The sequence below is a fragment of the Montipora capricornis genome, chromosome 12 (assembly GCF_036669925.1).
Source record: "Montipora capricornis isolate CH-2021 chromosome 12, ASM3666992v2, whole genome shotgun sequence".
Taxonomy (NCBI): Eukaryota; Metazoa; Cnidaria; class Anthozoa; order Scleractinia; family Acroporidae; genus Montipora; species Montipora capricornis.
In genome coordinates, this window is record NC_090894.1 from 5,905,166 (window position 1) to 5,928,802 (window position 23,637).

At 39.6% G+C, this 23,637-nt stretch overlaps 1 protein-coding gene across 1 annotated transcript in view; it reads right to left on the reverse strand.

Annotated features, from left to right (window-relative positions):
• The window catches only part of LOC138025362 (kinetochore-associated protein 1-like), an 86,069-nt gene that overhangs the window by 15,056 nt on the left and 47,376 nt on the right, over window positions 1-23,637 (reverse strand). Inside the window, exons 36-61 of the mRNA XM_068872584.1 lie at window positions 22,543-22,680; window positions 22,376-22,444; window positions 21,754-21,878; window positions 20,988-21,169; window positions 20,542-20,653; window positions 16,357-16,478; window positions 15,764-15,832; window positions 15,078-15,217; window positions 13,844-13,900; window positions 12,865-12,966; window positions 10,791-10,919; window positions 10,316-10,432; window positions 10,086-10,195; window positions 9,359-9,569; window positions 8,092-8,184; window positions 7,527-7,628; window positions 5,859-5,952; window positions 5,632-5,690; window positions 4,925-5,162; window positions 4,381-4,454; window positions 3,348-3,543; window positions 2,401-2,477; window positions 1,823-1,867; window positions 1,163-1,224; window positions 735-804; window positions 51-157 (exon numbers count right to left, since the gene is read on the reverse strand). Coding sequence (XP_068728685.1) covers window positions 51-157; window positions 735-804; window positions 1,163-1,224; window positions 1,823-1,867; window positions 2,401-2,477; window positions 3,348-3,543; window positions 4,381-4,454; window positions 4,925-5,162; window positions 5,632-5,690; window positions 5,859-5,952; window positions 7,527-7,628; window positions 8,092-8,184; window positions 9,359-9,569; window positions 10,086-10,195; window positions 10,316-10,432; window positions 10,791-10,919; window positions 12,865-12,966; window positions 13,844-13,900; window positions 15,078-15,217; window positions 15,764-15,832; window positions 16,357-16,478; window positions 20,542-20,653; window positions 20,988-21,169; window positions 21,754-21,878; window positions 22,376-22,444; window positions 22,543-22,680 — 2,900 coding nt within the window. The remainder of the gene's footprint in view (window positions 1-50; window positions 158-734; window positions 805-1,162; window positions 1,225-1,822; window positions 1,868-2,400; window positions 2,478-3,347; window positions 3,544-4,380; window positions 4,455-4,924; window positions 5,163-5,631; window positions 5,691-5,858; window positions 5,953-7,526; window positions 7,629-8,091; window positions 8,185-9,358; window positions 9,570-10,085; window positions 10,196-10,315; window positions 10,433-10,790; window positions 10,920-12,864; window positions 12,967-13,843; window positions 13,901-15,077; window positions 15,218-15,763; window positions 15,833-16,356; window positions 16,479-20,541; window positions 20,654-20,987; window positions 21,170-21,753; window positions 21,879-22,375; window positions 22,445-22,542; window positions 22,681-23,637) is intronic.

The window sequence follows — 23,637 nt, forward strand, 5'->3', positions numbered from 1 at the left end:
TGAATAAATTTACCAAAAGAACGATTCAGAGGGCCAATCAATGAACCCACCTGATTAAGTTAACTGAGGTGTTACACAGCCTTTCGATTAATTCTCCAGGAGCAACGGAGAAAAGGGCACGGAGAGATCGAACTCGACAACTACTGGATGAACCAGTCTGAAACGACAAACCACAAAGTTAATCATTATGCGCTTCAGCATCACCTGGCGGGGGACAACAAACTTTTACAGCAGGAGTACATTTCAAAACCTTCTGTTTGAATAGCCAATACCGTTCTAACGGCAGAGGAGCACAGTAGAAACTTCGTCCCCTAATCTTCTTAAAAGGTAAGGACGAATTTCTGTTGACGTCATTATTTATATTTTAATTTATAAACATCGACTATGCTTGCAGAAGGCATCGTGCTATGAAAGAACTTTACTTCAAAAATTAGACGAACTTGCAAATTTCAGTTAACTCTGCAATTTAAAGCCTGTTGTCCTCAATAACCAGCGACAAGTTAGCTATCAAAAACAGAGAAAGTATCTTAAGGCAAAAGCACTAATGAGCCCACACATAGTTTGTAGAACTTCAAATCTTGGAAGCAAAGTTGCTTAAATGATAGGGACGCACAGCGTGCGTGACTCCTAGCACTGATGCGGAAGACGGCCGCTCAACAAGCTACACAAAGAAAAAATGTCTGCGATCCCAAAGAAGAAATTGTGTTCAAGTTAACAAATGTTACCAATTTTACCTTGTTTGCAATATTAAGAAGAAATCTGACAGAAGCTTCTTGGTCGTTGCTCTGCATAATGTAGATTACCCTTGATGAAATGAAAAAAAAAAAAAAAAAAAAAGTGAACTCAGAATCAGGCTACCTTTACAACAGAAAATGTTCTTCGGGTCTCAACTACACTTCGATTTCTTTTCTCACGGGAAAAATCGAAAAAAAAAACACACTTGTAGTGTTCCTTCTCGGATTTGAATCCTGCCGGATTCCTAGAACGAGAAGAAGGCTACTGCCACTAGGCCATCCCATTGTTGAATTCCAATTTCAATCGGTGTAAGTCGGGTAGCTTGTCGCACGTAATCTTCCCTCGGAACTTAAGGAGTAAAAACAAGTCATAGGGAGCTTGAGCAAGGATGATGCTACTGCCCCAAATGTTTTTACGTATCATGCACCTCTTCAAGTTCTGCTCATCTTCTTCACTTTCATCGCTTTCCTCATCTCCAGGGCTGGTAAACTTAAATGAAAAAACGTAAAGCTTTCAATGCATGAATGTAAATTTCTTTTTTGTGTATGCAGTTGGAGCTGTTTTAAGAGGACACCAAAGGCAAGCAGAAAAGTGGCCGAAGTAGGAAAAAACGCAAGCGTGAGAATACAGAGATTGTATGGAAGTTCAAATGAACGTCTATCACTAAAACTATTTACTCGCCAGAGTGTGCATGCATTATAAGAGAGCTTTGCTGTAGTTGTTAACTGCGCGAGTGATTTTTGTTCTTTTGGCTATTGTATTCAGTGTCGTAATTGATTTCACGATTGCATTGGTTTTGCAGTATTATGTTTCGGAATTGGTTAAAAACTCACCCACATTTTCAACTAAACAAACGCAAAAGTAAAACCAATTGCACTTTTCCCCGAGCTTCGAACTGACCGCATGCATCTGCTTTGCATATCAATGGCTTACTCGATTCGCCGCATCGGGTGTGTTTGTCCAACGTAATATCTTAGGATGTGATTCTACGAAGCTTAATCAATTGAAAGCCCCTCTATATAAGAAATTGGGAAAAGTCTGCCGTTGGACACAATATCTGAAAATTAATGGTACCGCAATAAAATACCTCGGGGTCTCCTCCTGTTGTCTGAGATGAAGAAGGCAGCCATTTCTGAGGAAGACAATGAGTAGAATCGTCGGTTACTCAAGCTTCTGCACGTTTATTTTCACAGCGGCTCACTGCTTTACGAGTCTTCTATTTCAAAAGTTAATGTCTTATAGACGGAGCGAGTGGTGACTCTTCATGGCTCCTCATACTTTTTAAAAAATGATCGGTCCGCCCATCCACAATCTATATAGTTTGCACAACGCCAGAAGGAGAAACGTTGTTGGCAGGGGAATTAGACTGCGAGTAAAATGTCAACGAGAACTTCCCTTCAAAATATGCCATTTCCGAGTTCATGTCGGTGTTGTCTTCAAAGCGAGTCTAAGTGCGAAGTTTTTGTGATGGTAATTAGTTCTACTTTACATATGAATGAAAACTAATTTTCATAAGAAAAACTTCGCACTTAGCCTCGCTTTGAAGAGGAGGTAAACATGAACTCGGAAATGTCCTATTGAAAATTGTGCAGTCATCTCTTAATCCATAAGTACAAATGAACTGAGTGATGCACTTTGAATATGAAGGTAAGACGCTCCAATCACCTCAATCAAATGCAGTCTGATCTTCTCTATTATTGTATTGTTCACATTTGCGATCTCGCATGTGGCTTTGCTGATGTCTGTGAGGCAAAAACAGTTTTAGATGTAATATCATTTAGTGGTGAAAATAATTACGCATCATAGGCAACTCAACGCTAGAGAACTAGAGATGGAATACTGATTAGCTTTTAGCAAATCCCTGACCAAATATTCCAAAGTACTGAGCAAGAATTCAAAAAGGCCTTCAGCCAACCTTTTGACAATGCAAGAACTGAAGTTGCTATTGACACGACTGAACAGATTAATGGCTCTTTGCCAAACGTCAGTGAAAATGAGCGAAGGACTCTCAGCTTAAGAAGGCTCAAGCCAGTTTCAATACTTTCAACAAACTGTACTATTTCGAGGGATTGAATCTAAGCAACTCTTTCAAATATCGGCAAAGTAACGGTACCAGGTAAAACACCAATAATTCCTTAACAAGATGCAATCATCGATATGACGTAATAGTTCACCTGGGCAACAAAAGAGCCTAACCCTAACACCCTATATTTTGTCTTTAAAATTTTTATATCACAAAAACGAACTAGGTGACACCCAATTTTTATTACTGTATAGTGATTGAAAGACTACGATAAAACTCTGTGCAAAGTTAAAAAAAAAAATTCAGAAGCGGATTCTGAGCCACCTTCACCGTTGGAAAATTCTAAGGTGGCTCCGAATCCGCTCCAGGGAATTCATTTAACTTTGTGGAGAGTTTCATCTTAGCGTGCTAATCATTTTCACGCTTACATTGCGCATCATTACCCGCCAGGCTCCTCTGGCCCATGCCCTCAGTTTCATTTTATTCAATAATTATGCATCTTTTCTCAACTCTTTTGTAATAAATGACGGTTGTTCTTGTTCTTGTCGTGAAATAGCTGCTGGTAGTAAGTTCATCTCTCATTAGATACCTGGTGGATGATAGGCACTGCCTGGTTCTCTAGCACCGTAATTCTCGTAGAGTTGACAAATCAGCTTCGCTGGTTTACTTGTCAAAGAGACAATAGCAGAATCTGTAATGTTATACTTATAAAGGATATGCTCCGTGGCTACGCCTCGAGTTAACTCCAATAGGCGACTGTGCGTATACTTGGCTTTTTCTTCATCCTTCAAGAAGCAAAAACAATGCATCATCAAAGCGTGCAAGTTCTTGAAAAGTATTCCTGGGATATTGTAATGAGTAGCGGTTTAACGCTAGGATAATGGAAGATATAATGAAGTTAGTATCACACACTGACATGTGTCTAATCATAAAGATAAAATAAATGCTAACAAGATTCGAAGCAGTGACCCTCGGAATACTCAGTTCCAACTAAATATTCACAATATCATCGAGTATTATTGCGAGCAATGCCAACATTTCGGTTCCAAGGGGAGCGGGGATAGTGCCGTGGTGAGACCACTCGCTTCCTACCAGTGTGGCCCGGGTTCAATTCCTAGACTCGGCGTCATATGTGGGTTGAGTTTGTTGGTTCTCTACTCTGCTCCGAGGGGTTTTTCTCCGGCTGCTGCTGCTTCGGCCTCTCCTCAAAAACTAACGTGATTTGATTTGCGTTTATTTGAGTTGATTCAATTTACAAGTTCTTCATCATCATCATAATACAATGGAGCTGAACTTATAATAGTCCAATTAAGTAGGTTTCACGAGTCACCAATACATCTCAAATAATAATCGTAGGAGCCGTTCGACTCTGCCTCGTACGCCTCTCGGATCATACAAATTAGTGCCCAAAGGATTCAAAGTAGATTTAGAAAGAAACTTGACTAGGAAAGACTTTCTAACCTTCCCATGGTTTCTGAAGCTTACATGCGAATTTAAAGCTTGTGTAAGAGGCAAGATTCCACCAATGGTAAAATTCCCGGTTTTTTTTTTTCCATTTAAATTATACACTCTAGTACCCTGCAACTCTTCATTTGCTGCATTTATGGTACGGCAAAGTTTACCTGCTTAGAACAAGATGATTTCCAGGCCATGGCGAGGTCAACACAGGTCTTCAATATGTCTATTTTCTCTTCACCTGAAAAACATGAAACAAAGCAAAGGAGGATGATTTTGGAAAAAAGGGAAATTGCTGCTCAATATTAGCTGCATCTCTTGCACCAGTCCATACTTTCAAAATATTTGAGTTTTAAGTAAGTCATAAATAAAAACCATAGAGAATACAGGGGTTTTCTTGTTTTAGTAGCCTGGGACCATGGTCCGTGTTGGGGAAAAAGGCGAAAAAACTCATGCGAGTGAAGCGAGCCGAGAGGAGGACTTCCCAGGCTATGATTTTAGCCGCTGGCGAAGCGCCCGCTTATATGGACGAAGAGCTCCGAAGAAATTCTTCTGGCTATGTTTTCTTGCTAGCTCGCTAAAATTGTCGAATGCGAAAAATCCTCTTTAGAGCTCTTCGTTTCCACAGGAATGCTAGGAACGCAGACAAGTAAACCGAATACAAAATTAAGAAATTGAAGACTGAATTAGAAAGAAAAGGAATTCACAAACCAAGAGGCAGTTGCTGAGCAATCCATTTGGCGGCTGCAATTGCCATTTCTTTGTTTTTGATGGAGTATAGCATAGTCTTGGCCTTTTCGCTGTTGTAATTCTTGGCCAAATGACTGCTTGATCCTTCAACTGCACTGCTGCCACCAAGGTTAGTATCACTGGTGGAGGAATCTCCCGCTGATGTCGAAGGTCGAGCGAGGTTTCGAATGGCTGTCAAATAAAGCTGGTCGATTGAAAGCTAACAGGCAAACAAAAAAAAAAAAAGGAAAAGAAAAGCAAGAAAAAAAGAAGTCATGCAGTAAGTTTGTAAGCAACTGAAAGCCTGAGGCTTTGTAAAACAAGATCGTGAGTGTGATCCTGCAGAGTGAATCGGTGAAAACGTTTCTGTATCGAGTGTAAGATGCCTTATCAAGTCAATTGTTTGGTTTGCATTATTTATAACGGACCCTAAAATTCTGCTACTCCATTACGCCATGATCAAGTTATTCTCACATTTGAATTGGATGAGCACACTGCTTAAACAGGTCAGGTCTTATAATGAGCGACAACAGCCCCATTTACTTCGGTCCCGAACATCTCTCTTCAAAGCGTTTTCCGGGATATTCCTCATATGACGCTTCGACAACAGAACTAAGATTTCGTCTAACAATCAACACACAATCTGTTTTTCTGACAAATAAAGAAGGTGGTCATTGGCATTACAATACCTTCAGCAAGTTGGCGATTCCCACAAGTTTAGGAACTGTGTCCTCTGAAAGCTCAGGAGCTGCAATTGGAACCAGAAATACAAATTAATGTCCACCAAACACGCAAGCCAAAAAAAAAAAATTAATAATAATAATAATAATAATAATGAACTTATAATGCGCCCATATCAATAAATATTTTCATCGACGCATAACAGCCAAACATTTGATCCAGTTCACTAACTTACTGAGAACTTTCCAAGGATCACCATAAAGGAGCGGATGGTAAGGCAACCTCAACTTGGACAAAGGTGACAATACGCTTTCCCTTTCCAATGTAACCTGAATGAAAAAATGAAAAAAAATTATAAAATCTTCATCGCCACACACGGTATATTTGCAGGAAGAGAGGGCCATTGGATAGGACGGTTGATTTGCGTGCAAGTTATGTGTTCTAGTGACGCTTCGCAATTAAACCTTTGACTCCAAAGAGTATTTGACATTTTCTACTGACAAGCTCAACACATTTTTAAGCATACTGGTGAAGAGAATGAAGAAATTTATCACCAGGGTTTTTTTGGTCTAGATAGATCATCATATTGTTATAACTGACATAAAAGTAATGTATGGCAGCCACTAAGGAGAATTAACAGCAGTCAGATCTTGGGAATGAAAGGTTTTAAAAGCTAGAACATGGAGCTGAAAAATGCCCCAGACAAGTTGGAACCAGTCAAAAGGTACAAGTCTCTGTTACGAGACTAGAGAGGTCAATAAGGGCGGCGCTTATGAGATGTGAAAGCAATAAAAACCGTCTAAAATGTTTCCTACGCACAACCGCCACCCAGTGAAAACCAGTGAAATTTCAACCATAAAAGTTATTTGCAACAATTTTGCATCAGGCTGCTGTGAGGGTCAAGGCCTCGTTTAGTTGGTTCGCACCACTGGTAGTGAAAGAAAAGAAAAAGGAGGCCAGATTCGATGGAAAACCAGTACTTGGTCGGCGGTCGACTTAAAAGAGACAGCGGGCCTCGATGAGCTCTAAACTTGAGCCCAGGATATGGTCAAGGGATACTGGTCAGCGGATACCTTCTTTTGAGTGATGTCAATTGACCATAATGTGTATGTTCAGTATCAAAGATGTCCGCTGTAAAGGGCCGCCATGTTGGGCGTATTGATTATTAGTAATAGTAATTGAATTCATAATGGTGATTGAACTGAGTAGAGTGCAACAGGCCATTTGCAACAAACTGGTCGCATGACTGATAATTAGTGAACTTAAAGTTCGGACTTTATAAATTCCAGAAATGGAAAGACTGTGTTTGTCGTAGCCAGAATACAAATTTTCAGAGAAATACTACTTAAGGTCTTTAAAGATTGTACGACCATTTTCAACACTTGAAAATTTCATACTTTTGTTTACGAAGGGCTTTTGCCCTCCAGTGTAATTTTTTATGATTACGTGCCACAAACAGAGCTAGACTCCTACTTTTACCATGAGTAAAATAAGCGAGAATAAATGTGCAAGGGTGGAAATTTTCAGACTTGCATATTTCAAAGGAAGAATTTTAAAGCGGTTTGAAAACTTAAAAAAATAGAAGAATTTGTATGAAATCATTGAAGCGTGACTGGGTGGCAAAGCCTTCTTTTCCCATAAAAATCTTTATAAATTCTTTCACATGTAACAACACCAGTTTAAATGATATACTTACGATACACTTACTTATGACCTGATCTTTTCATTTCTGGAAAAATAATTTCATGAAACCAGCAGAATCACCGTGTTTATGGAAAAAGGCCACGTGACGAAATGTTGCAAAAAAAGGCCTATTTCTTAATATATTTCCATGTGTGTAGTTAACTATCGTGATCTAGTGAAGACCAACCGAGTCGAGATAAAATATCTAATGTTCTGTTACCTTTTCACCGTCTGATATCTTCGAATTACAAAACGCCTTTTCATAACTGGATGGCGATGCTTTACGTTCATATTGATATAAATACTCCAGCAATTGAATTCCCTAAAAGGGATAAGTGAACGCAATGAATAAGATTGGATATGTTAATAGACAGATGAATCAACCAATAGCGAACTTGCTTTTATCATCAATGCTTCAATTGCTAGTTCAGACACTCTGCAACTTAGTTATAGGAAACTCGTGGGCGGTAGGCCAATGAAATAAGTCAGATCAGCTGACAATTATCCCATTACATAACCATTTAAATGCAATTTAAAGGAGTTAACAACTAAGATTGCCCGTGTTGCTAGTGGTCAGTGGTTGGTTTATAAGCGCAGGCGCAGAAGTTCCGTACATCGTAATCATGGCATTTGTTCTGGCAGTGTGAGGAGTTCTGTCCTTCAAAGTGGTTCATAGATGCTTTTTTCGACGAAAGTGTGACAAACAACAAACCAGCAAACATAACTGGTAGCAGAGGGTCGGTTGTATATTGGGTATGTGTGAAATGAAAAACAAGAAAGCTGACCTTTTCAACCTTGGTTGTGGCGTCATCCTCACGGGACATTTGCTTGATTAACTCCAATATAAACAAAATTCTGTCATAGTCATAAGGTTCCACCTGTGAAATATCAGGTTAAATGTTATCTAACAATGTCACATATACGACAAAGGGAGAAGAAGAAGGAGGAGACTTATTTATTTCATATCACATCATATAAAAGCACATTGCAGTCTTTCGACTATTTACAATATTACTAAACTTCATATTAATCCACAATTTTAAAAATATGGGAAAAGACATATACGTTGTATCATGATTAGAAATATTAAACATAAAAAAAATGTCGCAATGGCTTATGACAAAGCTATTCTTCTAGAAGTCTGATTGGCAGACAGGAATATTAAAAACTCTCCTAGATTTTAGCAGCCTATTATGAATGGACTTTGGCGGCAGTAGACCGACAAGCTTAAGATTTCCGTCCTGCACAATATTGCCAAAAGGATCTAGACACAGAGTTTTATAAGCTGCCTTAGCTTGTTTGCTGGTAGAGAACAAATAAAGTTGTCGAAGAAAAGAGTTCCAAGACGAAAACAATGACAAAATATTACTGGAGAATCTGCATGTTGAGTCCAAAAAACATGATTTTGGCATCAACGTTGCTTGCATGCTTTCAGAGTTTCTAAAAACTTGAAAACCAACTCCGTCCTGCACAATATTGCCAAAAGGATCTAGACACAGAGTTTTATGAGCTGCCTTAGCTTGTTTGCTGTTGAGAACAAATAAAGTTCTCGAAGAAAAGAGTTCCAAGATGAAAACAATGACAAAACATTACTGGAAAATCTGCATGTTGAGTCCAAAAAAACATGATTTTGGCATCAAAGTTGCTTGTATGCTCCCAGAGTTTCTAAAAACTTGAAAACTAACTCCATAGGAATAAAAGGGTTTAGTAAACTGTGGTGCTGCATCGGTGGGAACGTGAAACAGAGAAAACGGTTTTATCAACCGAGTTGATATGGCAAATTCAGGCACCACCGTAAAGACTTTTAAAAGCTCACGTTTCCTGCGTTAGCCCTTTGTCAGATCGAACTACTCCATAGAACCACTAGCTAACTCGAGCAAAAACTAAGCTCCCTTGCAGGGATTTAATTTCTGTTTTTGGTAGTTTGAACCTCAGACTACCTCGAGGCAATTTTTATTTTCACTTTTAGGTTAATCCACCATTACTTAAACTTGTTTGTTAAGATGAAATAAGTTTAAAAAGGCCAAAACATTCAACACTGAACTCGAATACCTTTGATCCCACTTCAACCAGAAGATTGAGAAGGGCAGTTGTGCCAGCGATTTTATGGACCACTTTTCTCACATTTTGCTGATAAGGAAGCTCCTCTATACTGACTTGTGTGGATAAAAGAGGGGAGGAGCACGAGGTAGGACTTGCTGGTGGAAGCAACTGCTGCCTGACATATGTCAGTAGAGCACTGTCCTCGTCTAATTTAAATGCCCTACAGGAAAATATTGGACGCATAATCAGTGGAGGTTTCAGGCCGAATGCCCATTTCCTTCATGATGCAATAGACCACATTTGTATTCTCAGTATTGGACTAGAACTAGCTTGCAATGGATTCCCCTGCATTAGCCTACATTGCAATCTAGTTCCAGTCCAATACTGAGAATACGAATATGGTCTATTGGGATGTCTGAGGAGAGACGCTCTAGAATCTTTCAGGACTGATCAAGAAGTTTGATGGTTTAGTCCATTAACTTGAGGAAAAGATAACATGTTCATAAGAACCGATCATTTAAAAACCTCTTGAGGTTCCTGACACTGCCGTGTGGTATAATAAGTGGTCATGCTTGTCGTCTTTTATACATGTAACAAGTTGTACAAACCTGACCAGCAAAAAAGTGGTGTATATAATTTTCTGAATTTGACACCTTGACAGTAACCCTCTCTCCTTACATCTGCAGGAAGTATAAATTTTCAGCAGGCAATGTGAATAATGTTCCAGTATTCCTACCTGCAAAACTCCTGAATCATTTCAAGGGTTATCTGCTGATTCTGCATCAGGTCTGGAAGAATAGCCAACTTCTCTTCTCGATCACTCTTGTACACATCCTTTAAAGACATCTTATGAAGACAAAACAAATCCATATTATGACAGGAAATTGCTTACACTAAAACCACTATTTCACATTAAATGAGAGCACAAAGACAACAGATATAGATTGATTTGCGACATGATTGTACCTTTAGACGTCCAAGTCTTATTCCCCAAGTAGCATTGGTGGCTATGTCCTGGCATTTGTCAAGTAAAGCAGGCTCGTTGCATAGTTGAGCATAGTCAATGCCCACCTTGGCGAAGGCCTGTAAACAAAGAAAATAACGAACAGAGATCACAGAGCGCCAAAAGCAGAGATTGCACTAGATTCTGATATTGCGGCCTTAAATACTTTCCCTTAGGGTCTATTTCATCCAAATACAACTGCATCAATCTGGGCATTCATTACATGCCTTTTTGCCTTTCAATACGGTAAAAACGCTGGTAAAAACCGGTCGTTTGTTTTATAATGGCAAAGAGACAAGATAGATATAGATAGTTTTTTGCAGCATTTTAGACGGCAGTCACCAGACTGAATTGCGTAAAAACTTACATAATACTTGATATGAAATATATAAATACACAAGACACATACACAACTCCACTACACGAATTGCTTCTCACCAGAATTTTCGAGCAGCTACCACCAAGAAAATTAGTTCCACCCATTAAGTATTGGCACGCAGTCTGTTTTGGAATGGAACACAGATACGCAAGGCCCACGTCATGATCGACTGTTCTGCAGTTAAACACCTGAAACCCAATTCACTTTAACTTCATTTTCGTGTGTAAACCAACTATGATTAATTAGCACTGTAAAATGCAAATGCAAATACTTTGCAAGTACTGAGCTTGTCTTTTCTCCTTCTAAGCCATAAATTGCCCGCACACGCGTTTTTGAAGCCAGTCTGTTTGGTTTTCAACATCCCCCAGCCGTTGAAAAACGCTCGCAGCACAACAACAGTGTGATCGTTTCTAAACCGGATCGCTTATCAATTCAATTCAAGCAATTTCAGCAATAAGACAGAGGCAGATGTGAACAGAAAAATATAAAGTTACCAGTGAAAAAGAGCTAGTATACATACTGTGATAAACGTTCAAAAAAAAAAAAATGTTTCCATTTTACTGTTTGAGTGACTTATCAAAAATCAAAATATGGGAAATACTATTCCAGCCTTCTCAAAATATTTTTCGGGAGCAGGTCATAAGGAAGGTGGAGACGGTTCGGTGCTAAAGGCACTCAAGCGAGTGCCCAAAGGACACAAGCTTCTAGGGGGGTCTCGGGGCATGCTCCCCTAGGGATTTTTTCAAATTTAGACATTTACAGATGCAGTTTAGAGCAATCTGGTCGATTTAAAGTGACGAACTTTCACATATGGAATTGACACTTGCTTGGAGTCTGATAAGAAATACTGGAATGCTAGTTAAATTAACATTTCATGTGCGCGAGGCAAAAAAATATTGTGGACACGAATTTGTACGTCAAACAAACTTTTTTCAAGCTTTTATAATATCTCCAGCGGCTTCACGTTCGAGCTAAAAATGTATTGTGTCTGACATTTTCTGACTGGAAGGAGACGGTCAAGCTTTCTGAGGAGGCGGCTCATTGACTCTCCCCTTTCCTTTTATAAGTTGGACTTTTAACATGTTTTCAAGTTACCAAAAAGCAAAATGATGGTGAAGTTTGCTGACTTAAAATCTCTCCGTTCTTAAGATACAGTGGGAAAAGGCCCGAAAAGTTCTGAGACTTTGGAGAAACGGACCCCAGGTCAGGTGAAAGTCAAAACACGTCCCGTAGAATATGGGAATTTTTTAAAAAAACATCGCAATTTGTGACCGTGAAGAAGAGAAAAAAAGAAACTCGACCGCTTTTTCACCGTAGGTGGCTGCCACAGGCACACCACAGAACAAGTATCACTAGTGATAGGTGAGAAAGGAAAAACGGAATTACGGTCAAGTCGCATAAAGCCAGAGAAATGTCGTCCGAAAATTTTATCGTGTCAAGAAACAAAAAATTGCACTGATAAAGTCGATGCAAGTTACTTAATCAAGCAGTTCGAACACAACTTTCATTACATTCAAAAATGGTATCAAAACGAAATGATACAAAGCACCGTAAAATGTTAGATAATTATTGGAAGAACATAACGAGACCATTAATTTTTTTCGAAGTCTCCTTGCCTGTGGCTGTTTCTGCTAATGTGACCACATGCACCGAAAACCTTTTCAATACATAACTGCCAGGCCGGCCACTCTTCCCACGGGGCCACAACACCGGGAACTCCTTCTATTTGCGAAGAGTGTGAGGGTTTTTTAAAGTCGCACGGACTTTAGAAACGCTGAAAGGTTGTGAGAGCTGTAAGACAGGGCCAACTGTTTACAGTCCTTGTCCGAGGAGACTTGAAAGCATACCCATTTGCACATGTGATTACAAAGGCCAGTTATTTTAAAACCCCTAAGTGCTGGTCCAGCCAAGGATTAAAGCCCCAACCTCCCGCGTGGTAGTACGATGTTCAACCAACTGAGATACCAACCTGGTTCCCAGGGTCTCTCCTCATCGACAAAGAGACCCTGAGAACGAGGTTGCTGAGATAACAGCGTGTGATGGCTCATTGACATCCGCTTTCTTTCAAAATGATTCTTAAGGGGATATTAATTGAAACGCATTTCCAATCAAAACACATTAAATATCAGATACCTTTCTCAAGAGGGTACCAGTCAACTCATTTATCATTTTTGCTCCCATAGCAGCTATCTTGGCTACTCTCTGTTTTTCGATCTGATTTGTTCTTTCTCCGTCCTTAAAAACATAAGCACCAAAAGTTAGGCACGAGACAAGTATGAACTAAAAAGATGCTTGTATTGTCAAGCTATACTCGCCACCCCGAAGGTCAACAATTGACTCTTTGGTTACGTTATCAATAATCGTGTAAGTTCATTGTAGATAAAGTATGGTCAAGGTTTTTAAACTTTAACAAAGATTTTGACATATAAACACTAAGGAAGTATTTACATAGACTCAAGCTGCATCACACACCAAGAGTCAAATAGCGACTGACAGCATAGCTCATCACTGCATCGCGCAGTCACACTGAGAGCATCATTGTGGCTGCTTGATGCAGCTCGAGTCAAATACCCACATTTCACCCTTGCTCACCGTAGAGTCTCCAGTAGCTCAAAGGTTAGAGCATCCGTACTAGATCACGGAGGGTCGTGGGTTGGAATCCCGTCTGGGGCTTGGATTTTTCCGAGTTCCCATTGGGTTCAATTGTAATATCTTACATTTAATGTGTTAATCATTCTCTCACATTCGCTCAATTTTATGCAACGAGTGCTTTCACTGCCTAACGTTTTATAGCATCTACTTTTTGCTTGTTAAAAAAAAACAAAGTATACAAAATGAATTTGGAATTGATCATTGATCATTGATCATTGAAAATGCCAATGGTGATCTGGGTTTGGCTAGTACTTAAAAAAAATGTATCGCGTTAGAAAAGTGAAAATGCAAGGGAAAAGGCAGTTTTAACTAAAATTTTTTTGCAACAGATCATGCCAGTTCTGTAAGAAGACGCCGTTCTTCACTACGTTGCACGAGGAAAACATTGCACTATTTGTCAAGACACCAAAACAACCCCTCCCCCTACTCGTCTACACAGCATTGAGATATATGTTCTTACCTCTCCCGTACTGAACATGTTGTTAGATGCAAAGTGTTGAAGACAGAGACCAAGTGTCTAGCGGGGTATTGAGAATAAAATATCAGAGTAATAAAAGCACCGAATCGTTTTATTTTGATTATTAATTAGTGGACCCACACATACGCCGTGCCACATTCGAGTAAAGGATGCGACTTTTCAAAATCTTACAAATGCCTGGTTTTTTCACTGGCGACGCAAGCGCAAGCGCAAGCATAAGTAGCTTATGCTGAGTGAAAACGAGTGTCGACATGCATAAGCTCACACGCGGGAAATTCGGAACAAGTGGTTTTAATTGGCCAGGCACTATAAGACGTAGAACAGTTCATTGTGCTTATGCTGTATGTCGCTTTCACACGACACAAGCTAGATGCAAGCACAAGGAAAGAAAAAAAAATTATCGTTGTGTTTGAGCTTGCGTTTATGCTTTGGTCGAGGCCGTTTTCACTGTTAAATGAGAGCTGTAATGATTGTGCTTGTGCCGCTTGTGAAAACCAGGCCATAATGACATCACCCATCAGGCTCGTGATGCACCTCTATGTCTCATGAGATGAGACATTTCTGCTACCCTGCAAATGTTGTGGTGGAATAAAGAGTCAAAACAAGCGATGCACTGACTGACTGCAAAGAAATCCTCTGCCAGCGTAGAGGATACAAACTTACAATGAGCTGCAAGGTACTGTCCACTCGACTTAATTTCAAGTTGTAGTTGCCTTTTTCCCAGATGGATCGATAGCTCAATTTGAAGAACAGTCAGTTGTGCAGTCACTGGCCATGGCATCCATTCCCCTTCAAGCCTCCATTTTTTCAGTTACCTTTTTGCAACAGCTTATGTTGCATTTCCCTGCCGAAGCTCAGGATGATGTCAACCCAGTCAATTGATGGATAGACTAGTAAAGACAACTAGTTCCATTCAGGCAAATTACTTCCTCTCTTCGTCACCCCCATTCCCCCAGGACAAATGTTTCACCGTATGCCGTGATGTATTTCATTCATTTACCTTCATGAGAATGGTTGGTACCCCTATCATCTAAGGAAATTTCCATGCCCAAGCTTCGGGTGATGACAGCTGAGTTAGTTGGTGGAATTATCACGTTTTGCCCCAGTACAGACAACTAGTTCCTGTATTTACCTTGATGAAAGGATGATACTCCTTTCACCTAAGGTTTGTAAAAGTATTGACCATAATTCATTTTACAATTCCTCAAAGGCTCACCTCCACTAAATACTGTAAAGCGAGGTGACACAGGCTGTTCTCTTGCAGGTGCCTTATTATGTTTAACCCAGCCCCACTGGTCGACATTAAGTATGAAGACATTTGGTTAGCCCCTTCACCACTCTCGTCTGCCTTAGATTCTTTGAAAAACAAAACAATTATTAGCCACGCAGTAGATAATATTTTCATTTTCTATTATGCTATTTTCAACTCTTTTTCAATGACCACTTTCCAAGACTTCCCATTGACCAAAAAAGGTTTTGTTTACTAAAATTATTTCCAAAGATATTCCACGAGTGGGGACGTTCTTTGCATTCCTCGAGGAAATCTCTTCAAAATCCAAAACAAAAAACACCTATTTCTTAGACAAAGAAACATATAGAGCGTTTTTACTCAAGTGACCAGCAGCCATATTGGATTACCGAAACAAAGAAAGTATTTGCATAAAAATAGAGTTTAATTCCCAGAGGATTACTTTGATTCACCATCATGGCAACCATTGCTTTGTTTTGGTACACCAACAGGGCCGCTTGACGTCATGTGAAAGCGCTCTAATAATCTTCGTTTTTTTTTCCAATCTTGGGCGACGATTTTCATTGATTAGTACAAACTCTGATTAGATCATGCAAATGAAGGGAAAAGCTTGCCTACAGTAAAAAAGACAACAACTTCTACAGAATTATCACCTTGACAAAGTTGTCTTCTTCCAGCAACTCGAAAGTGATAAAAAGGACCTTGCTTATCCGGACTGTCACCTGTTTTAAACGACCACAAGCAGATACATTTTAAGGAAATGTCTTCCAGAAAAAGTGCATTGGGAAGAATAAATAGGAGATTTATGGATGTGATGAAAGAGGACAAGAATTTAGTTGGTGTGAGAGGTGGAGGCAGATGATCGCTGTGGTGACCCCTAACGGGAACAACCGAAAAGAAAATAAGAAGTCTTAGCTTCCAGAAAAGGTGCATGATGTAGGCTAACACAACAGTAACAAAGAGGTTATAATTGAGGCAGGCCTTTAGCAACAAAAGTACCGATACGCAAAATTGGCGAGAATACGACCAGTAAGCTTGGAGTAGAGTATTCTTCGCTTGCTCTTGTTCCCCATTTTCCCCATAGTCCCGTTGTAAACAAAGGATCATACATTTGTTACTACCCCAAAAAAAATTCTTTTCAATATACCATAGCCCTCTGATTAAGGTAGATTCGAGAAAAACGAGAACCATGGTGGTCACATTCCCAAGCAAAGAGTTAATCTTTTAAAAGTTATCTTGACAGTACCAGGTACAGCAGCAATGCTAAGTTTGGCGGCCAGTGGGATAGCAATGAAAGAATCCAACACCAAAGAATCTTCTTTGAACCTTTTTCCAAACATCCAGTCGTTAAACGAGTCCTGGTTGGAGCTGAAATAGCAAGAATAATGATGAAAATAACTCTAAAGCTTACAAAGGTGAACAAAAGCGCTCTGCTAATTGCGCTAACAAAAAGCAAATCAATCAGACTTATAAAGCATACCAAATGAAATCCATGTTGTTTTTTGACGGGGAAAGGGAACACAAGACTATTAGCTCCTTAGGATTGACTCGGCTATGGAAGTTATAAGCCTTTTGCAAGAGGTTCAATTGAAACGATTGCATATTATGTTATAATAACATGTTATATTAAGTCTATATCCTGTTGTTTTTAAATTCATTTATGTTTTTCATACGAGCGCTGTGACTGTCGCAATTGCCACCATTAATTCGTTCGCTGCAATTGCTGAGAAAAGCCAGATAACTCATTACTAATCCAAGCTATTTGGTTTGTTGTAGTGTTTCCCATTTGATCGTTGCGGTCACCGCATTCGAAAGATTGGGTTTCCATACAAAAAATATGGCAACAAGTCTGTACATTCCCAATTAAGTTACCAGTGCGGAAAAATAAAAACAAAAATGGCTATAATAGTACCTTTATTTGACCATCTAAAACTATCTCAAATGGGTGCTTAGTTATGTTGTAGTGCCCTGCCCTTCTTTTCTTCACGACTCGAGGGAGGCAAACTGTCTGGTGGGAGACCAATAAGTGTTAAACACCTTTTGGGGTTACGCTCCACCTCGTCTTTTCAGTATGAAGGAATTCCTGCCCATACAGGCGCACCAGGGAGGCTAGCCCTGACAACCTACCTCCCCGCATTTTAAAGGAATTCCCCTATGACTTAGCAGTACCAGTTGCTACAATCTTTAATAAATCGCTCTTGACGACCGTCATGCCACCAACGTGGAGAGATTCGCACATCACTCCATCTCTCAAGTCATCGAAACCATCAAGTGAAGGAGATACAAGACCGAAATCTCTGACTCCCATATTAGCTAAAGTGCTGGAGGTCTTTGTTGTATCTTGGATACTTGAAGATATTGGTCACATCATTGATGCTATGGCAGCTTTAAGGGTTCATCTACCACCTATTGTCTTCTAGATCTAATCCACAGTTGGTTGCCTGCTCTAGATCAGCCTGGAAAATATCTCAGAGCATGTGTACTAGATTTCTCAAAGGCCTTTGATCGAATTAACCACTGGGCATCTTACAACGAAAGTGCAAAAAGATGGTCATCTCCTTTGTGACGTATGTACTCCTGACCTAACAATCGATCGTGTAGACCTTGAAAGAGTCCACTCACATAAGGAATTAGGTCTTACACTCCAAAACAACTTGAAGTGGAATGCCCATGAGGATGCGATGATAGTTAAAAGCTCCAGACGTCTACATATTCTTCGAGTTATGAAACATGCATATGTGCAGCCCATCTACTATGCCTGTATAGTACGTTGATTCCATCAACTCTTGAATATTGCTGTCCTGTTTGGGGAACATCATTACCAGCATATTTGTCAGAGAAACTCGGATCATTACAGAAACGTGCTCTCAGATTAATGTTTCCTAAACACTCCTACTGCAAGGCCCTCGAAGTATCTGGATACCCTCGTTTGGACGAGAGACATGACATCATCTGTATAAAGCCCTTCAAGAAGATTTGTATGCCCGGCTCGCACCTTAACAGCCTTGTTCCTCCGTCAAGGGTTTGTAAAGTTTTTTCCCAACAATGTGCAGTAAGTCATATGGTATAGGGCATTTAGGGTTGGGAAACTTTGAGTATACTTAGAGTAAACTGAAAGTAAATGTTTGCATATATTTTTATCACATATATATTTTATTTTCTTACATTTTGTGGTCTTAATAGTTTCTTCAAAATTGCAATTCACTGTATTGTAGACGGTGCGATTATTTTGTGAATAAATACCATTATTATTATTATTATTATTATTATTATTATTATCATTATCATTATTATTATCATTATCATTACTATATCATCATCATCATCATCATCATCATCATCAGCAGCAGCAGCAGCAGCAGCAGCAGCAGCAGCAGCAGCAGCAGCAGCAGCAGCAGCAGCAGCAGCAGTAGTAGTAGTAGTAGTAGTAGTAGTAGTAGTAGTAGTATGAGATTCTCTCCAGCTTTCAATTCTTGCTGGGTGTTCTATGCCACGTCTCAGTTCCTTCCCGCAGCTCAGAGACGCAGCACTTTTCTGAGGATGTGTGATGTTCCCGACAAGGCCGTCATCTGGGCGCTGCCAGTTATATCCGGTATACCTAGGTACTCCTGCCACTTCGCAAAGTCTTTCCAGACTGTTCTAAGGGCTCCAATAAACAATGGTACCACTACAACTTTTACCTGGTGTATCCGTCCTACTTCGAATGCTAACTCCTGGTATCGCTTAATCTTCCAAGACTCAAAGGCCGTTTACAAGACCGAGAAATTGGGTACGGACCCGTCCTAAAAGTGGTATGGACTGCGTAATTTTAGCCGTTTACACGGATAATGTTTGATCGCAGGTCGAACCGAAAGAGGTCTAAGTACCAAATTTCGAAAGTTTCGTTTACACTGTACTTTTGGGGGATCGGACCAATTTTTGGTACGAGACTACGGTAACTGGTTCAGCTGTATGCTGCTACCGGGCATGGCTACGAATAGTTTCCTCCGAGAATATATCAATAAGAAACTCAACTTCTTCGTCCTTCCAAGCGGAGCAAGACTCCTTTTCCTGTGAATTCTCGCCAGCCGCCATGTTGAAATCAACAGCACTCTTGAGCCCAGAGCTCCGCGGATTTGAAGTGCGCATGCGATCAATGAGGTTATTAAGCAAGCTGACGTAAAAAAGGAAGCCCGTGTTTTTTTGGTTTTGGGGCTATAGATGTCTACTCTTTTCTTGTCGGGTCCGTACCCAACGTTTCTGTAGTGTAAACGGCCTTTCAATCACAATATTCCTTTCATCCGGCACAGCAACATCAACCAGTAGCCACTGATGCTTATCTTACAAAACAAGAGTTATGTCCGGCCAGTTGTGTGGTACGCGTCTGTCAGTGACGATAGTACCATCCCACACTAGCTTCACCTGATCATTCTCAATCACTGTTAGAGGCTGATGCTCATACCATTTCTCTTCAAATTCAAGGTCATATTTTTTACTCAACTCCCAGTGGACTCTTAATGCTACCCTATCACAGCCCTTTTTGTACTCCTTTTGTCCTAAATTAGAACAACCGCTCACAACGTGCCACACACTCTCCGAGCTTTTTCCACACAGTCTACACAAACGAGAGTCATTTGTCTTATCGATGTAGTACTTGATTGAGTTGGTTCTCAGGGCTTGTTATTGAGCTGCGCCGATCATTCCTTCTGTTTCTTTCTTCAAATATCCATTCCGCAGCCATTTCCAAGATTCTGAAGTTTGACGAAAGTTGACCCACATGTCTTTAATCTTCTTCGAGTTTATTGCCATCTTGTTATCGTCCGCCAATGCACACACACAGTTCAATACACTTAACATATCGCTGATGTCATCAGGTTGTACGCACGAGTAGATGGTGCAATCGTCAGCGTACTTACATGTTAAGTAGTTTCGCTATATCCAGTACAAACGGTAATCACGTTATAAAACAAAAGGTAACAAGTACTTAACTGTGCAAACAAGAGTATTCAAACCTAGATGAAACTCTCCCATAACTGAATGAATGTTTGTCAGAATCGAAGTTACAGTTTAAATACTCAGTTTTATCTTTGCACGACAATAAATAATAATAAACAAGTTTATTTATCTATTTATTTATTTTTAATCGATGAAGGTAATACTGTTGAGTCTAATTCCAACGAAAAAAAAAAGTTGCACATAACGGAAACAAACCTGTGATGCTGTGACAGTTCTTGAAACAGCCAAGTCACTTTCAAAACATCACTTACTCCAAATTGCATTTGTACTCGGGATTGTACGATTTTTTACTATTAACAAAATCACTGTAATCGTGTCAGTCGCTAAACAAGGCTTTTCAATATGATCGCTTCCCAACTGATCACTGAACGCGTCTTTCACTGTTCAAAGCAATAATTAGAATGAAAATTTACTTGAGGGATTATAATCTCGTCACCTTTGTGGACTTGACTGAACTGAAAATCCATAATCTCCACTCTCACATTGTGAGTAAACACTTTCTGTCAGACGGCAACACTTGCACAACTCAGCGCAGTCACACAACAAATCTAAACATTTAATAAACAAATAAAACGAATTTTCAATTTGCAATCGGTCAAAGATCCAGAAGACTCAAGGGAAACTTGCGATGAGAGCAAATTGCAGGCCTTACCAGCCAGTGGGCATTGAAAAATGCTGGATAAACTGCTCCTTCAAACCAACAACCATTTTTAAGCTATTTAAGGTTGTAAAATGCTACATGAAGAACAATAGACGATACAGAGATGTAGATTAATGAACTTCTCATTAGAAAGTTAAGAACATCACAGACTGCATAAGAGAGCTAGCAATGGCTCATCATCTCTAGAAATGTCAAAAGACAAACAACAAAAGGTTGCAAACCTTCTGAGCAGTGTGTACAGGCTTGACACAGAAGCTGGTGGATAGAATGTGTGATATCATACATATTCTTGTTCTTATCCATCTGAGTAGGATTCCCTTCAGACAGCGTCTCACAAACTCTCCGAGCCACCATGTATAACGTTTGAGAAGATGCTTCACACGGAGCTGTCTCGATCAGCTCTCTGATGAGATAAAAAGGATCACGAGTCAGGAACTTTGAAGTTTAGAGCATGTGAGACTGAATAGAAACAATTCAAACAAACAATTAACAGCATAAAAACAGCTATTGTCTACTTGGGAAAACAAACTATCGATCCAAATGTAACCATGCAAGAGCACCTGCATTCAAATCTTGAGCCCAAACCATGAATAATGGTTGACTTACTGAGTTTATAATGTCCGTATGCTGAAGCAGATTGAATAAAGATATTTCCAGGACAATTTTTTGTTGGATTTTTAAGTAAACCTGGTGAAAGTAACTTAACACATTTTACAGTTCAACGGGTCCCTGAACTGTGACTTTGTTAAGTTACCTTCAATTCCAAACCTGAGTAGCTACAGACTATGCCTGGTTGTCGTGTGAACTTTAACTTATCGAACCTGGTTTGTTTAACTTACGTTGTTGGGTTCGAGGGCCAGTATGGGCGATAAAAATGTAAACCAAAACACAATATTCAATGTTCTCAACGATGTCTACAACCCCGCACAAAATTGTTGAGACATTTTTTAACTTATCCTCTTGTCCACATCAAAGGTAGGAACCCACCTGCAAGTGTCAAGAGCAAGAGCACTGTGCCCTTTGGAAAGCAATTCAAGCGTAAGTTTCAAACGCACATCCGCTCTGGTCAGACCAACTAGCTCGCCGAGTCTGAAAACAAGATACAATTTACACTGCAGTTAGTAACGAGGCCTGCCATCGTTATCACGAAGACCGTTGAATAACATCAATAATAATTGTACGTATCAACGTCTAAATTTCGAATTTCCAATTTCTAATCAAAACTTTCCCGTGGCTCAACCCTTCACCGTTTAAAACCACCTTGCTTTCAATTTTGTACAACCTTAGCAATTAAAGGGTTCTAAACACAATTGGAGGTTTTAGTACCTTTTCCTTTAGTCATATTTTCTCACCAATTTTGTTGTCAAATCAAGCCCAAATTCCAAGCTACAAACATTGCATAACTACGTCAATTGATTTTTTTACCAGAAGGGTACCCCAAATTTGTCTTTATTTTCAGCCAACGCCTGATAACAACTCTTTTAAGGCGTTACGCAGTTACGTGTCGTTTATTGTTGTTCACCAAAAGAACTTACAGTTACAACGAGATGTGATTAAAACCTAAATTAACGAACTCGTTTCACAAAGTCACTCAGGAGAATATGCAAACAGTCAAGTACCTTAATAACTTAGACAAATTAATATCTGATCCCTGATTGTCGATTGTGAGAGGGTCCTTCTGTACAAAAGAGATTATAATGAATGTTTTAAAAATTCAAAGCATAGACAGACTACTTTACTAAAGGAAGCCAAATATTTTTATTTAGATCTTGCTACCTTTTCGTCAAATTCATCACAATCCTTTCCATCCTGAAAGTCTAAGTACTTCTGTAGATACTTCTCGAATAAATCCTTCCTTACTCCTGACATCTGGCACTCTTCGATGGATAAGGGTAAAAACAATGGAAAATCCTTCTGAAGAGAAAAGTCAATTTTTTAAAGTATCAGAGAGAGAAGGGGAAATACAGAAGGGTGACGTAGGACGCTTTTCATTTCACAGAATAGGCCATTTCCGAGTTCTTGCCTGCCTCATCTTCAAAGTGAGTCTAAGTGCGAAGTTATTGTTATGAAAACTAGTTTTCATTCATATGTAAAGTAGAACTAATTACCATCACAAAGACTTCGCACGTAGACTCGCTTTGAAGAGGAGGCAGACTTGAACTCGGAAATGGCCTATTGACCAGCCAGACCGGGCATTTGGAAGGATTACAGTAACTGTACAATGCCCACTTCATTGGATGCACGCCCAATTTTGACATCCAACACAAAGTGCCTTGGCTACCTATTTCTAGCAGTAAGCTTAGGGTAAAGGTTATTGTTATTTGTGACGCTTATTGAAATCCGCGTGCATCTAATTACAGCTATACGTGCATTTCCGGACATGTCTAACGCCTTCAAATTGACACACTTCGCGGATGTACATTCGGATATATATATTGTGCAAGTGTTCCTTCAGATTGCTAGGTTTTGTTTTTTGTTTTTTTTTTCAAACTGACAGGTCTGGCAGACCACTTCTGACAAAAGGAAAGCGCTCGTAATTTCATTCTCAAGTGCTAGCATCATAGGCGAGATCACGCTCTTTAGTGCACCATAGGTAATCAGGGCAAGATGGAGAGAAATTTAAAGGTTTGTGTGGAAGTGCAAAACGATGAAAAGTATTCATGATATGCAATTTTGGGTTTTTTTATTTTCCAAAACAGAAGATGTGGGCTCAAAGGTGCGGGAAAATAAATTTGGAGAGAATTGCTATTGTAGAAATTATTTTATTAAAAAGAGTTTCTGCCATACATTTCCTGTAAATCCAAAGGCACAAAATTATGGAGAATGTATGGAGACAAAAAAAGCAATATTTAGGAATTCCAAAGAACGGAT